This window comes from Cebidichthys violaceus, unplaced genomic scaffold (assembly GCF_023349555.1).
Source record: "Cebidichthys violaceus isolate CVI_PGR_0920_01 unplaced genomic scaffold, fCebVio1.0.p SCAF_28, whole genome shotgun sequence".
Taxonomy (NCBI): domain Eukaryota; kingdom Metazoa; phylum Chordata; class Actinopteri; order Perciformes; family Stichaeidae; genus Cebidichthys; species Cebidichthys violaceus.
Window position 1 is genome coordinate 4,692,128 of NW_027176461.1, and position 16,039 is coordinate 4,708,166.

General features: G+C 45.5%; 1 protein-coding gene across 3 annotated transcripts in view; it reads left to right on the forward strand.

Moving 5' to 3' along the window:
* The window catches only part of LOC137880350 (ryanodine receptor 3-like), a 58,886-nt gene that overhangs the window by 18,329 nt on the left and 24,518 nt on the right, over positions 1-16,039 (forward strand). For all 3 annotated transcript variants that reach the window (XM_068721677.1, XM_068721676.1, XM_068721678.1), the window contains exons 25-48: positions 846-948; positions 1,541-1,672; positions 6,087-6,360; positions 6,458-6,572; positions 7,167-7,299; positions 8,573-8,676; positions 8,752-8,887; positions 9,120-9,306; positions 9,461-9,569; positions 9,665-9,785; positions 10,371-10,540; positions 11,066-11,286; positions 11,534-11,624; positions 12,387-12,527; positions 13,077-13,240; positions 13,380-13,458; positions 13,979-14,068; positions 14,172-14,318; positions 14,675-14,737; positions 14,904-14,979; positions 15,218-15,341; positions 15,434-15,549; positions 15,647-15,714; positions 15,826-15,947. In XM_068721677.1, coding sequence (XP_068577778.1) covers positions 846-948; positions 1,541-1,672; positions 6,087-6,360; positions 6,458-6,572; positions 7,167-7,299; positions 8,573-8,676; positions 8,752-8,887; positions 9,120-9,306; positions 9,461-9,569; positions 9,665-9,785; positions 10,371-10,540; positions 11,066-11,286; positions 11,534-11,624; positions 12,387-12,527; positions 13,077-13,240; positions 13,380-13,458; positions 13,979-14,068; positions 14,172-14,318; positions 14,675-14,737; positions 14,904-14,979; positions 15,218-15,341; positions 15,434-15,549; positions 15,647-15,714; positions 15,826-15,947 — 3,086 coding nt within the window. The remainder of the gene's footprint in view (positions 1-845; positions 949-1,540; positions 1,673-6,086; positions 6,361-6,457; positions 6,573-7,166; positions 7,300-8,572; positions 8,677-8,751; positions 8,888-9,119; positions 9,307-9,460; positions 9,570-9,664; positions 9,786-10,370; positions 10,541-11,065; positions 11,287-11,533; positions 11,625-12,386; positions 12,528-13,076; positions 13,241-13,379; positions 13,459-13,978; positions 14,069-14,171; positions 14,319-14,674; positions 14,738-14,903; positions 14,980-15,217; positions 15,342-15,433; positions 15,550-15,646; positions 15,715-15,825; positions 15,948-16,039) is intronic.

Below are 16,039 nucleotides of genomic sequence, written 5' to 3' on the forward strand. Positions count from 1 at the left end.
GTAAGGTACGGTAACGGCTCTTTTCACCTCCTCGCAGTTATGTTGTGACGTCTTTACGCGCCGAGTTTCACATCAATTTGCACCTCTGTTCGTGTGATTTGGACGACTCTCATGCGTCCGCTGCGTGATCTTATCGATGCTTATGTGACCCCCAAAAGGTGCAAATCACCCGCAGAGGGCAAACGCAAGAAACTGTGCGCAAGTTAGAGCCGATGAATCTTACAGTTAAGCGCGCATAAATCTATAATAACTGACCGCAAAGAAAGCCTGCAGGCTCGCTGCTTCAAATGATGCATGAAACGGGATAATTCAGAGGGAGCCGTTACATAACTTGTGTAATTTTCCACATGCATGGCTAATTTCTCTCCCCACCCTCAGATTCCCTTTTTTAGTTTTTCGCCAGATTTCCTTCATTTTGGGTTCCAGGAGAATGGGAGCTAGTCCTCGCTCCAAATGTTGCAGGCACTCTCTTTGTGTGCTATGAACAACGCCTCGAGGCAAACTCATCCTTCTTCTCTTTGGTGTCATTGCACCAGTGAGCGTGAGCGCACACACACACACACACACACACACACACACACACACACACACACATATACAGCAGCCCTTTAGGGTCGCAGCTGGAGATGGAGTTCAGCGCTTCACAGCTACTTTAATGACTTGTCATGGTGTCCTTCGGTCTGTGAGAGCCGAGGGAGAATTAGCCACTTCAGCTGTTTTTTTTGTTTTTTTTCCCCTCTTCTTCTGTGAATCCTACAATGAGATCACATCGTGTTCAGATTGCCATTGCAACTAAAGTAGCAGATTTAGTAAGTGTCTTGCCTTTTTATGTTTCCATACTTCAGATCAACATGCTGCTGACTTTCAGTGTGGGCGAGGACTGTCCGTGTCCAACAGACATCCAAGAGGAACTGTATGACTTTCACAACCAGCTGCAGCTCCACTGCGGTGAGATACAGATCTTGCAAAAAAGTTGTATGAGCAGCTTTATTGGTTATCTCCATCATGAAATATGCATGATTGTATTTAACCTGATACAATGATCTTATGTTGCTTGGATTGATTGCATAATTTAATACATATCATTTTACAAAGGCAGCGTGGATGAAACATTTAAAGATGGGGACATTGTGTCAACATCAGCTGAATTGTTGCAGTACTTGCTCTCAGAAATGTTTTTTGTTTTTTTCCCAATCAGCATCTCTCTCTCTCTCTCTCTCTCTCTCTGTCTCCCGGCACAGGAGTTATAGTCCAGTGCCTCTCACATTGCTCTGACATCTTGATGTTGTGATAAATCATTGAAATGCCCAACCCTCTGTGCTACAAACGATCTAATGCCACCGACCTGCCATGGCACCCTTCGCATAGATGAAAACCGAGTTGAAATTGCCAAGAAATAGTAGCTACTGGGCACCCGATGCTCCGCATCACACACATGACTGTCTGCTAACCCCACAGGAAGAGATGGAGCTACTGCTGTAATAGGCTTTGCTCTCTCCTTGCTCTGTATATATAGCGTGTCTGTTTTGTGTTGGTGCAGGGATCCCTATGGAGGAAGAGGAATACGAGCAAGCTACGTCTATCAAAGGTCGCCTGCTGATGTTGGTGAACAAGATCAAAGGGCAGTCTCACAAAGCCGAGGAGCCCACAGAGAAGGAGCAAGCCGCACCATGTGAGGAAATCAATGTTTTTATTACTTCATAATACTAGCGATGCTGCCGAGTACCTTGCTGTACCAGTGTACCTGTGGCTCTGGGTTATAAACACATGTCTGATTGGTCGGACGGATGAAGACTAAAGCTTTTTCATGCACACATTGGCTCACATTTCACTTCCAAATCTCAAAAAACAGCATCCTTGTTTCTATAGAGCTTTTGCAGCATTTGTTACTTTCTCATGAAAGCACGAGCTCTCACACACGTCACCCCTTTACTCTCCACTCCATTCTGCTTGTTTATGGTCTCTTTCCCTCCTTTTTAGTGCGAGCTCTCTGTCTGTGTTCCTCGCTTGGAGAGCGGTGAGAATTGAAAGCAGGAGCCCCTGTATTGCAGCTCTAGCACCCTCAGTTTTGCCTCCAGTTGTCTGCCGGTGTCATGTGGACTGAGTCACCGGGTGGCAGTCATTTTCATTTCAATTTCTTTTCAATTTCATTATGCTAATATGGAGCCGGGGGAGCGAGGAGAGGCTCCAAAAGCTCCGGAGGATGAGAGAGAGAGAGGAGCGATGAGAGGGAAAAAAAACGTTGGTGATAAAACCAAATCCTTCACCTGATGAAACCCATAGACACACACGAGCACATATACACAATCGTGAGCACACACACACACACACACACACCGGAACCAAAAAGATTTCAATCACAGCACTTAATAACCAGGGTGCCACAGCAGTATAAATGCAGAGCAAGTTGTATCTAATTTTCTATCTCAAGTACCACTCTGTGTAAGGGGCCACCAATCATGTAGCTGATTGCAAATATTACTTAACTGGTAAAAAAAAAAAAAAAGACATTCTGCTTTGTTGTGTTGGTCTTCACTGTAGACAGCAGTGTGCTATTTTAACTGCTTTATCGCTGTTTTTGAGTTTTCTTTATCAGCATATATCTCCTTTTTATGGCAGCAATTCTTCTCTTATACTAAAGGAATAACTAAAGTGAAACATTCTATTACGTCTGAAAACCCCTCTGAGAATCTGCCCGTCACCATATCATCCCCGTCTATTCATCGGAGTGATGCCGGTAACAGGAAGTGGCCCGAGAGGCAAATGGATGAATTTGGGATGAAGAATGGGACGCTGAAAGGCCATCTCTCCATTGGGATTTGCTGTGACCCTGACATGGAGCGTATACTACCACCCCACAGATCTCCAAGGAGCAAGGCTGGATGGAAAAAGAGGCGTGTGTATTCCTCCTTGAAAGAGTGCTTTGGATGGCGGTGGTCTCTGCAGGCTGCTGGTGTGCGGCGATGATTGATTAGAAGGCTGGTTTGTGGTAGCAGCTGCAGTTCAGGAGCATCGCATCCACCTCTGGAACAGCTGTAGGCGTCAAAGCGAGGGGAAGGCAGTGGAATCATTTACTATCTATGCAGGCAAATTCTTATCCGCTAAAAGTGTTTTGTCTTTGAATCATTATAGTATACATACTATTAGTATTACTACGAGTATTATCTCCTTTAACATAAGGTTCACTGGACCAACCTTTCCATCCAGCAACATGTAAAGGGACTAGGAGTCTAGGAGTCTTTAGCCAAACCAGCTGTTCTGTGAGGCTAAATGCTAACGTCGGAATGCTAACAAGCTCAGGTTCTTATCGGGTAATGATAATAATAGAGGTGACGCTCGTGAGATTTCTGCAGAGGGGTAAGCATCAGTGGTTACATGTAAATGAAGATGGAACACACGGCATGAAGATTTAATTAATGCCGAACAAAACATTGTGCACATTTAGAGTGAATATCCCTTTTGGAATGATGCAGTTGCGGCACAAAACCTTTAGCAAACGTATCACGACCTGTGCACAGACTGATGCTAATAAAGGGAAGGAGAGCATTGTTGGAGAGGTTTTAGTAGAAACATGTTAAGGCGGTATCAAATTGGCCGTTTGGGTGTCATTTGTGCCATTGGAAATGTTCTCACGTAACTGTATAACTCATTTAATTTAATTTACACATCATTGTAGGTATTAATTCCATTTTTTTTTAGTGTTCCTACCAGACAAATAGGGTGGTGTACTGGTGGTGCCCCTCCCCTCGTCAGTCCATGTGATGGTGTGATGTGGTAACTGTGTGTATATTGGTCACTATTGTTATGTTTAGTTGACGGCATACAAGTGAGATGGCGCCATTTGCCAGGCTGAAAGCCTACCTATCGCATATAGTGTGTGAGAAGTGACTGGGACAGTTGATATATTTTGAGAGTAAAATCTTTTCTAAGAAGAGGGTTTGCCAGGAGGCAGGAGGATGGACCCGAGTTGAGATGACATGATACATTCTGTACCGTTACGTTCAGCTATAACTTGTCCTCCTTGCACAGCGAGAGCCCGAAGACACGAAAAGGCCCCGTCGTCTTTACCATTATCTCATGGGAATGAAGTAAGAGGGGCGCAGAAGTCTGTTCTCCTCCTCTGATGAATGGTTTATCCACCAGAAGCATTTAATGCTCAGACATGATGACTTGCCTTGAAGAAGTGTGTGTGTGTGTGTGTGTGTGTGTGAGCATAGGGATTGTGTGTGTGCGATCTCTCACACCATAAAAACCTCTGACTTCCAGTTCCATCAGTGTAAGAGCAGACCGGTCCGATTTGTTTGTTTGGGTGTAGTGAAGGGAAATTGCTGGAGGGGTGTAGTCGAGAGCGAAACCCGGCAGAGACGGATTGAGAGTTGGACCGTGTGACAGATTGAGCGTCAGGTGTTTGAGGGAGCGTCTTGGCCGAGAGGAAGAAATGCAGCTTCTCATTTTTGGAGCAAGCTGGTGCTTCTGCCCTTTCTCTCCGAAACACCCACGCAAATCTCTGCGGCAGGATCGGTTTACCACTGACGGTGACGTTCTGCTGGCTCCCCCACCCCATCACTCAAAAACACACACACACACACACACACACACACACACACGCTTGCAGTGATTGACGGCCTTGTGTGAAATAGTCTTTGGAAAACCAACAGATCCAATCAACCAAACAGAACCCCAAAAAAACCCCCACAATCACCTAATTTGCAATACTTTTAAGCAATAAATTGTGTATAAATGGCTCCATCTTTTATGGTTGTTTAATTGATGTCTTTCTGTCCTTTGTGTATTCATACCCTCACCCGCTGTTGATCAAGTTTTAATGAAGCCTTAAGGGTAGCCCACATACGAGATGTCCAAACAAATGTCTCAGTTTAAGCATAGAAGCGGAATGCTGTACTGTACAGCACTATTAATACCCCCACCTCCCCTCCCTTGTCCCAGAGATAACACTCCACTGAAACTGTGCCTTTTCATGAATGAACTTGCAAGCTGCGTTTTTCTTTCTGATAGATTTGCTGACATTGTTGAAACTCAGCTGATTGCCTCTTCTTTGGAGGCTGGGTCTTGTAGAAGTAGCAGATACATGTGTGCAGTTATATTAGTCTTTTTTTTTTTTTTTGTTCTGCGCTCAAGGTCTTATTTGCATCGCATGAATTTTACTGCTCAAGCATGGCTTGTAGAAAAGGGAGCAACCAGTCAAGTGGAGGATCGATTAACATCATTCTAATGAAGCTCTGCGTTGAGTGTGTGTGTGTGTGTGTGTGTGTGTGTGTGTGTGTGTTAACATCTGTGTGTCAATTAATTGAAGGAAGGTAATGGTATATTTTCCTCTTCAGTCCACTGACGTACAGTAAGGATTAGAACACAATGCTGGAGGCGCTTCACTGTCAAAACAAGTTGTAGAAAATCAGGAAAAGCTTGTTTTGTTTCAACCAATATTCTTATTCATAATAAATAATTCTACAGTTACACACACCTGGATTTTTATTATCTGTATTGTAAGATTATGTTGCAACAGTAAAGCTGCGGTCGTCAATGTTTCCATGTCATTGAAATGACTGTGTAATGTCAAAGGGCTCATTTGCATCGATAAACCTTCAGTTCCTTTCAGCTCTACTGAGCATCTTAGCATCTTTCTGCTCACTAAATGTTTTATTCACTGTTACTGCTCTCATAACTCAACCAGAGCTAAAAGCAGAGTCAATATTGGACTTTTGCTGTGTGACCTGAAATGAATTAATACTCGTGTTGCTCCATATCTGCTGAATGTTAAATGATGTATTTTCATTCTCTGAGAGGAGACTATGATTTATGAAGTGGCTGGTCCCTTGACAGGAGTCATCTCACCTTTTGGGTTAACTGCTGTTACACAATATAATGTTAAAGTGCCATTCCACTGATTTTACATGACACTAGTTGCATTTAAAGTGCAAGATTCAGTGTGTTCGGACCAATAACAAGGCAAATGCTTTACTTTTAAAAGTGTCTCTTAGACATTTGTTTTTAGCAAATACACTAACAAGTTATTTTAAAAAAAAAAGAGGAAAGGATCGGTCATCTTTACCCAACTTTTTTTCCAGCTAATCTGAAGGAGCTGATTTCTCAGACAATGGTCAGCTGGGCCCAGGAGTGTCACATCCTGGACTCGGAGCTGGTCCGCAAGATGTTCAGCCTACTGAGGAGGCAGTACGACAGCATCGGGGAGCTTCTCCGGGCCATGAGGAAGACTTACACCATCAGCGCCGCCTCGGTCCAGGACACCATCAACCTCCTGGCTGCCCTCGGTCAGATCCGATCTCTGCTGTCGGTTCGCATGGGGAAAGAGGAGGAGAAGCTCATGATTGATGGACTTGGGTAGGTTGTGGTTGCCTCAACTCTATATGTGAGCTATCTGTTTTTAGTGAATGTTAAGTATGAATTATGTCTCTTTTTTTCCCCCCCATCATGACAGTGACATCATGAACAACAAAGTCTTCTACCAGCACCCCAACCTAATGAGAATACTGGGCATGCATGAGACAGTTATGGAGGTCATGGTCAATGTGCTCGGAGGACACAAGTCCCAGGTTGGAAAACTTATATTTCTATATTTCTCTCTGCTTCCACAGGTCGTTAAAGAGGCCGAAAATGTGTTGCTCACTGAGAAAGTTAGTGTCTGAGTGCAGTTTTGCGTGTTATCATTTGTTCATTTGTTCATTTGTTAGCGCGCATTAATGAAGACGTGGTCCCAGTTGGTGGGCTTTCTCCTCAGCCTGACGGCATCAGAGTCTGGGATGGAGGGCAGAAAGGGCAGAGTGAGGCTGGCAGTGTGTGAAGGTGTCAGGCTTTTTAGACGCTAATTAGGATCCAACCCATGCGGGAGACTTTATAGTAACAAGCCGGGAGAAAGTCGATACAATAAACTCCGCGCCCCAGAATAAAGCGACGACCTCTCCAAAACCACATGGTATCAAATTACAATGACAATTTGCTAGCAATGTCTCGACAAGTTACTGTATTTGTGTTCCGACTGTAAACACATGAGACTGTTGCCGGAGAAATATTGTGTACTTGAGCTTTTTAATTTGGAAGTTCAGTTCTCGTTTTAAAATCCAACCAGGGTAGACGTTTGACTTACTTAGTGTGTGTGTGTGTGTGTGTGTGTGTGTGCCGTTCCACAGGAAATTGCCTTCCCCAAGATGGTGGCCAGCTGCTGTCGCTTCCTGTGCTACTTCTGCCGTATCAGCCGTCAGAACCAGAAAGCCATGTTCGACCACCTCAGCTACCTGCTGGAGAATAGCAGCGTGGGCCTAGGTGGGTACAGCTTCATGTCTCTGTTCAACTGCCACTCTTAAGGATTAGCCAAATGATGCTGAGCTAAAAACATTATTTTACTGGATGAAGACCACATGACTTGATCAGGAATCAACCAGCATGCACAGACTGTAGGACATGCTAGAGCAGTGATTCTCAACTGGTGGGTCGTGACCCAAAAGTGGGTCACAGTCGCGGGCATTTGCCTGAAAAAAAAGAAAAAAAGATCCTGTGCTTTTATTTTGAAGGGGATTTTTTTTATGCAGCGAAGTTATTCACACTCCTTAACAGTATTTGGCCTTGTAATGCTAATAGACAGCCATTTCACAGTATAGAAGAACACCCACACAGTTTGTTTTCATGCTAATTGAGCGAAACGCAAGTATGACTCCGACTACATGAGAGGACATGTTCAGCTCAGGTTCAAACTGCACCATCTTTTCATTTAATACATTTGAGAAGTTGAAAATTTGGGTCGCTGCTTGTCATTAAGGGGTGATGGTGGGTCCTGCAGCCAGACCAGTTGAGAACCACTGTGCTAGAACATGTTCTTAAAGAACAGGCCAAACACACCTGTAAAGCCACCCCTAGGATGGATGAAAGACGCCAGCATTTTCTCATCACTATGGGTGATACATCATCATCAGCCTTCTGCCGTAATAGGACTTGTTCTGCGCCTGTGAGCTCACATACATTAGCCTCGCACCTTAGAAGACGTGTGTGTGTGTGTGTGTGTGTGTGTGTAGTTGTGAGTGTGAGCGCTGGAGAATCTATCAGCGAGGAGAGCGACTCATCTCCCATTCTGTTAGAAGACGTCGGCGCCACAGTCTCAGAGAGCTCCCCGCTGGGGTGAGAGAGTGTCTCCCCTGGCTGCGCACACACATGCAGCCAGGCATGCTCATTAAGCAAGTTGCAACAAGTTATGTGACAGCAAAACAAAAATGAAATCTAAGAATAAAATCATCAAAATTCCCAATTAAAACATAGACGCTGCAAGCGCGGCATTATAGACGGGGGACGGGGGGGGGGGGGGGGGGGTTATGCACCATGCGACACAATCTGGTTCCCTTAGACCCTGTGGAATCCAGTATGAAATATGTGTTCATAGCAAATTGGCGAGGAAACTTTTCCTTACACACTAATGTCAAGCAGCTGTTGGAAGGAGTGAAAAACATCACCCCCTGCTGTTTGTTGAAATGAGAACACAGACGCAGGCTTATATGAAATACAGCAGAATAAATAGTTGACTCTACCAGTGTGCTTTATATCGTAGCCTCGCCGGCAATGAGGGGCTCCACTCCTCTAGATGTGGCTGCTTCCTCGGTGATGGACAACAACGGCCTGGCTCTGGCGCTGGAGGAGCCAGATCTGGACAAGGTAAGACTCGATCTTTGTGAGAGACCCAGTTTTGTGTTCTGCTCTATATGTGATGTTATGTGGTATTGCCCGTAGGTGGTCACCTACTTAGCAGGCTGTGGTCTCCAGAGTTGTCCAATTCTCCTGGCTAAAGGTTATCCAGACATCGGCTGGAACCCCATTGAGGGGGAGCGTTACCTTTCCTTCCTGCGGTTTGCTGTCTTTGTCAACGGTAAGACTGCAGTTACCATCCGCTCTCTCTCTCTCTCTTTCTGTTACTGTATCTCTATCTGTAAGCTAGCAAAGGCCCAGCTAAGCTCGACAGATCTTCACTCTGCTGCTTAAGGCAAGGTCTTCTTGCTGTTTTCTCCGAGTATTTGGGGATAGGGGTGTTTGTGTTAGAGCTAGAGTGTTTATATGCTATATTTTCTTGCTGACATTAATAATGTATGTTCGTGTTCCAGGCGAGAGCGTAGAGGAGAACTCCAGTGTTGTGGTCAAGCTGCTCATCCGTCGCCCTGAGTGTTTCGGACCTGCTCTGAGGGGGGAGGGAGGGAACGGCCTGCTGGCTGCCATGAAGGAAGCCATCAAGATCTCCGAAACGCCGGCCCTGGACCTGCCGGGCTCTGTGCATGGAGTCAGCTCTGACGCGTAAGCAACACTTATCGAGTCGATACTGGGGACCTTTAGGATTAGCCGCTTATCCCCCCTTTTGCTTGCATCTTTGCTGTGATGTTCCAAAGAAATGTTCCTCCTCTGCGTCTGTTCTTCCTCACCTCTTCACTTTCTTTCCCCCCACTGTTAGGTCTGCTGATGGCGACGATGAGGAGGAGGTGGTGCACATGGGCAATGCCATAATGTCCTTCTACTCTGCACTCATTGACCTGTTGGGACGTTGCGCTCCAGAGATGCATGTATGTTTGATATAAATGTATTTGTTGTTTTTTCCCCTTCGGGACAGTTTTTCCCCCCCTTTTTTTTTTCACTTCCTTTTTCCCCCTTTCGTCAGCTCATCAACAAGGGGAAAGGTGAAGCTCTGCGTATTCGTGCAATCCTGCGCTCTCTGGTGCCTACCGAAGACCTCGTGGGAATCATCAGCATACCGCTCAAAATGCCCATCACCAACAAAGGTACTGGTCAGGATGTTGGCTCTAATAACACGGGGCAGCAAACAGCACACCTTTAGACTTCCACTGTAGGACACATCCTATTCATTTGCATGCTACTACACTACGTCTAGCTCATGTGAAGGTACAACGGTTTAAGAAAGTCATGCACATTCAGTGCAAGGCCGAAGGTTATTGATTACATTTCACTGCTCATGCCTTTTTAATCAGCACAACGCTTTGCTGCACTCTCTCATAGGTCTGAGTAAGCCAGATCATTTCTATAGCGAGCCGTCTTGCACTATTGATTGATCTGCATAAGCATGGCGGGGACTCGCCTCTTATTAAAGTTGCTGCCCGGAGCACAGCCACAGAAGCGCCGTCAGCAGGCCAAGAGCGAGGAACGGCGAGCGGTGGGCTCCGGCTCCGGCTCCGGGAAAACTCCGATCGGCACGCTGCTGCATGCCGCCTAATGAATACGCAAGGCTTTCCTAATCGGAAAAGACTTTCCATTATGCGCTGTGGCCTGCACTCTGAGTGCTTCACTGCTTCACACCTGAGCGGTTTACTCTCTACGCTGTGCCCTCCTTTTCCCAATCTCTCTCTCAGATGGGTCGGTGACCGAGCCGGACATGTCGGCCTGCTTCTGTCCAGATCACAAGGCCCCCATGGTGCTGTTTCTGGACAGGGTGTATGGTATCGAGGACCAGAGCTTTCTTCTTCAACTGCTCGAAGTGGGCTTCCTGCCTGACCTGAGGGCTGCTACCTCTCTGGATACGGTGGGTGAAGCTGACAACGATGCGGGAGAGAAGTAATGAATGTAGCATGAACTACATCAAGGAGCTTAGAGATCAATAATATTGGGCAGCCTTTTACACTAATGAGGAGCTCCTCATTAAGCCTTGGCTCAAGTTTCTCTTCGCTTGATTAATGGAATTGTTCTTTACTCTTATTTATCAAGAATACATTCATGGCGTTTTCTCTCTAAACTCTCAAAGCCGTAGTGTGCAGACTTTTGGCGAAAATGAATCCGTCACATAATACGTCAAATTCTAAATACTTATTATTTATTTAAAGCTGAGCAGGCTGCCGTTTGTGGAGCTGTCTAATATATTTTGCGAGGTTCTTTACAAGACAGTTTTATAGTGCTAATTTAAATGGTACTCTTTGAAAATGGCTATCAAACACACACATTCATTTTCAAGCAAGACAAATAAAACCTTATTTTTCTCAGTGGGAGAATGTGTTATATTTCCTTTCTGAAATGACAGAGTCTTACTTTCTTTAACCCCTTCTTTCCACAGGAGGGTCTATGTACCACAGAGACGGCCCTGGCCATGAACCGCTTCATCGGCTCGGCCATGCTCCCCCTCCTCACCCGCTGCGCCCCTCTCTTTGCCGGCACCGAGCACTACGCCACCCTCATCGACTCCACTCTGCACACCATCTACCGCCTTTCCAAGGGCCGCTCCCTCACCAAGGCCCAGAGAGACGCCATAGAGGAGTGTCTGCTGGCTGTCTGCAAGTGAGGATTATTAGAAGAGCCTTTTTATTTATTTTTTTTGATACACCAACCATTCAGCCTGGACGGAATAGCAAAGATCAACAGCACATTTTATCTGCTTTCCAGCAAAACTCCGTTATAGCTAAGGGCCTCGTTTCCCTATTATCCCTCTACATCTGTGTGATAAAAGTGGTTAGTCTGAAGATGCGATTGCGGTTAAAGGCAGCTCAGGGCAGCAGCGCTCTTATCTCTCACCTTTTTCCTGCAGGCACCTCCGTCCCTCCATGTTGCAGCAGCTCCTTCGCCGCCTCGTCTTTGATGTGCCCTTGCTGACCGAATACTGCAAGATGCCTCTGAGAGTGGGCAATGATTTTCATTATTCACTCTTTTTAAATCCCTTCGCCATCTCATATTTGGCCTCGTCTCTTTTCGCTTGTTGGATTGCTCGTTTTATTTGTTTTCTCTCTCTCTGTCTTTTCCTTTCCTTTCTACATCACTTAACCTGCGCTCCGCCTGTGGTCGCTGCCTGCTCACACCTTTTACTACTTCACTTTATTAGATTGTCAGCTCGGTGGTGACGTACCAACAGCCAATTTCCACCAGCTCTATTGCAGGTGTACCTTTTTTTTACTGTAATATTACTGGTGTACACCTCTGTCTCTCAGAAACACACGCATACTTAAAAGGGGAACATTTCCAACACACCGGCGGTATTAATCATCCGCGGTGGAATGAAGTGGGCAGCTGCAGGAGGGAAAACAAGGGGCTGAAGTATTGGACTATGTGATTACAGGCTTGTTGACTCCACTGCTCCGCGCAATCAGTCTGGAACACACCAGAGAAATACTGAAGATGTGATGGGTTGTGACTAGCCTGCGAAAGGGTTCACACACACACACACACACACACACACACACACACACACACACACTTGTTCTACCTTCATGTACACGTCTGGAGTTAATTTGTGGGAGAACTGATTTTCTTTGAGGTGCTACGCGCTATACATGCATGGCCCAGTGTGTTGTGAGCACATGTTTTTAGGCCGCTTACTTGTCTCGTGTCACTGAAAACAGTGAAGTGCCTCTGTTTACTAAAATTCTGTTTATTCTGTCCTCCAGCTGCTAACCAACCACTACGAGCAGAACTGGAAGTACTACTGCCTCCCATCGGGCTGGGGCAGCTACGGCACCGCGTCGGAGGATGAACTACTGCTCACCAAGAAAATCTTCTGGGGAGTATTTGATTCCCTGTCCCAGAGGGTGAGCCGTCACTCGAGTCCTTTTGTCGTTTCAGGGCCCTCTGCGACTTCATTACGCTACGTCAACGTCTGTTTGGCAAACGGCTGACAGCTACTTCTTGTAGAGAGATTGTAATGCCAGAAATGCTCCACAAAAGTGTTCGCACCGCTAAAGTGACTTAATTCATCACAGTCGTAATTGACATGCGTGTATGCGAAGGACCCATTGGCACAAAGGTCTCGAGGTCTTTTCGTGACGCAGATGGCCGGACTCAGCACATCTCTCTAAATGCTGTGCAAAGGGCCCGGCCTGAAAACATCAATATCTGGACAGTGATCATTGATCCAAAGCCTCTAGCGCACTGGTTCTTCAGCTTTTAGAATAATTCTTTATCAGCGTCTCTTCTCCTGGTCCCACTGCACTGTTACACTTTCACTAAAGAGGCTCTATCGCTTTATTTAAGTCCCACCTCAAATGAACAATCTAACGCATTTCTTGTATTTGTGAAATAATAACACAATGTTCATAACTGTACTTACTGTGACGCTTCCTGTTTTTCTCACCATGTAGAAATACGACGCAGAGCTTTTCAAGATGGCCATGCCTTGCCTCAGTGCCATAGCCGGAGCTTTGCCGCCGGACTACGTGGACGCCTCAATCAGCACCACAGTGGAGAAGCCCGTTTCTGTCGATGCTCAGGGCAACTTTGACCCCAAACCCATCAGTACTGCTAAGTAAGGCGCGTTTGGAGCCACACGTCAATAAGAATTATAGTATAAGCCTGACTTATCATGCACAGTACATGACTGTCCATGCATTTGTAGACACAAGCTGACTAATTGGTCGCACACTTTTTTTTTTTTTTCCCCCCAGCATTGCTCTTCCAGAGAAGCTTGAGTACTTTGCCAACAAATATGGAGAGCACTCCCATGAGAAATGGTCTGCAGAGAAGGTAAGGCCAAAGAGGAGAACTTTCATCTGGGAAAATGGGTATTAAACTGTACAGTATTTGACTTGGAACAAGTCTCGAGTATTAAAATGTCTCTCTTTTAGAAAATACTGCATTCAAAATCATCAGAAAAGCAGCCTTATTCATGTGAAATACTTTGGCTCAATATTTTGATTGTTCTTTTCTTTTCCAAATATCGCAGCATTGTTTCCTTCGGTGATGCCTCCTTTTTTTGTGTGTTGAAAGAGATCTTCTGCGAGGGCTGACAGTATTTATGCTAGTCTGTGTGGAGGGCCTCTGCTCTCTTTTATGAGAACTGCTGAGCTTGCATTGTTGCATCTATCAACAACAAAAAAATTAACAAGAACTGAGGACAGCAAGAACTGACTGTACCATGACTCCTTAATGTGTTGTGCATACTTATTCTCTTACCCAGCCTTTCAAATAATTAATCATGTCCTTCAGTGGAGGACATGACGATTGCTCACCCTTGTACATGCATCCCTCTGTGCGTGCGCCTCAGGTGCTGTTGGGATGGAAATATGGAGACGGTGTGGATGAGAAGGCCAAGATTCACCCTCAACTCAGAATCTACAAAGCCCTGACAGAGAAGGTATGAAGAACGTGAGATGTGTGAAGAATAGCACCGTTGACGAGAATAACCCAAAGGCTTCTAGGCTCAGTCCTCGTTCCCCATTTCTATCTTTGTGCTTCAGGAGAAAGAGATTTACAGATGGCCAATTAGAGAGTCCCTGAAGAGCATTCTGGCAATGGGCTGGACCATCGACAGGACCAAGGATGGAGAAAGCATGTCTCTACAGAGGGAGAACGAGAAAATGAGAAAGATCTCTCAGGCGTCACAGGTACAGGGCAACGAATGACGAGACAAACGCTGACATCAAATGTGTTTGTCCTCCAGGAAGCATTAGTTTCAACCATTTATCCAAACCCATTAGCTATTTTTAACCCTTACTTCTGGCCAAACAGTTTTTGGTGTTACAATCCATTCCAATGGTTTATTTCTTGTATTTTTCGTTAACTAGTAAAATGTATCCATTACTTTCAGCTTAGCATTTTTATCATTAATCCATTGCTGTGTAATTGGTTCTTTAAGCTAACTATTCCAACTGTTTTGTTCATTGCTTCTTTTAGCTATATGCTAGATGCAAAACCAAAGAACACAGTGTCTCAATGTCTTCATCTTTTTGAACATTTCTAGGCGAATGGCTTCAATCCGAGCCCCATAGACATGAGCAACGTGGTTTTATCCAGAGAATTGCAGGTGAGTGACCTCACATTTGTTTTGTCATGCTTTTTTTTTTCTTCCCATCAAGCAATCTCTCAGTCTGAATAAAAGATGAAAAGCAATAACTCTTGAATATGAATGAGCTACATGGGCGGGACACGCTCCTCTGTGAGATCTGCTGATTGTATCTTTTTGGTCCAAGGGGATGGTGGAGGTGGTGGCAGAAAATCATCATAACATCTGGGCCAAGAAGAAAAAGAGCGACCTTGGAAGCAGAGGTGATTTGCTCATGAATTCAATCGCAGACGAGACTCAGTTGATGCCTGCGTGGGCGGATGTGAGGTGCCACGTTTGCTCGTCGCCTGTGGGCATATGCGCACCTCGCCGGTCTTGACTAAATAGGTTCAGCTGAGCGATGCATCTACTTCATGTCACCGTCTGCCTTCACGTAAATGCACAATGGAGAGCCGTCACTGATCGAGTCTTGCATAACACCGGGGTGGTCTGTGGTTTCAGGAGGGGGAACACACCCTCTGTTGGTGCCCTATGACACGCTGACAGCCAAAGAGAAGGCCCGGGACCGGGAGAAAGCACAGGACCTTTTCCGCTTCCTGCAGATCAATGGCTACAGCGTCACAAGGTCAACACTTTCAGGATGTCTGTTGTGTATTATCATGTGGATGTCACGTTTCGAGTGTCGATTTATAGCTAATAATCCTATACGTGTTGCAGAGGGTTGAAGGACTTGGAGCAGGATTCCTCTTCCATGGAGAAGAGGTTCGCTTACAAGTTCCTCAAGAAGCTGCTCAAGTATGTCGACTCGGCTCAGGAGTTCATTGCTCACTTGGGTATGTTTGGTAATATTACATAGGACCTGCCTGCAGGAGACTTGACGATGTAGTCTTGTTACTTACTATTAAATATGGATTTCTGCTCTCAATCCAGAGGCCATGGCTGCCAGTGGCAAAACAGACAGGTCCCCTCATGAACAAGAAATCAAGTTTTTTGCCAAAGTAAGGATGTGATCTATATACAGCTGCTGTACATATTTAGACAACACTTTTTGAAATGAAGTTTCCATTAACCCGATTAATCACCTTGTCATTGTCGATGTCCTCTTTCAGGTTCTCCTTCCCCTCATCGACCAGTACTTCAAGAACCACTCCCTCTACTTCCTCTCCTCCCCCAGCAAGAACCTGAGCAGCAGCGGTTACGCCTCCAACAAGGAGAAGGAAATGGTCACCAGGTACAAAAATTAAGACACTTACAGCAATATAGCATGACAATAACCCTTTGCCGTTCTTTACTCAAAACCCTAAACCCTTGTAATCTTATTTA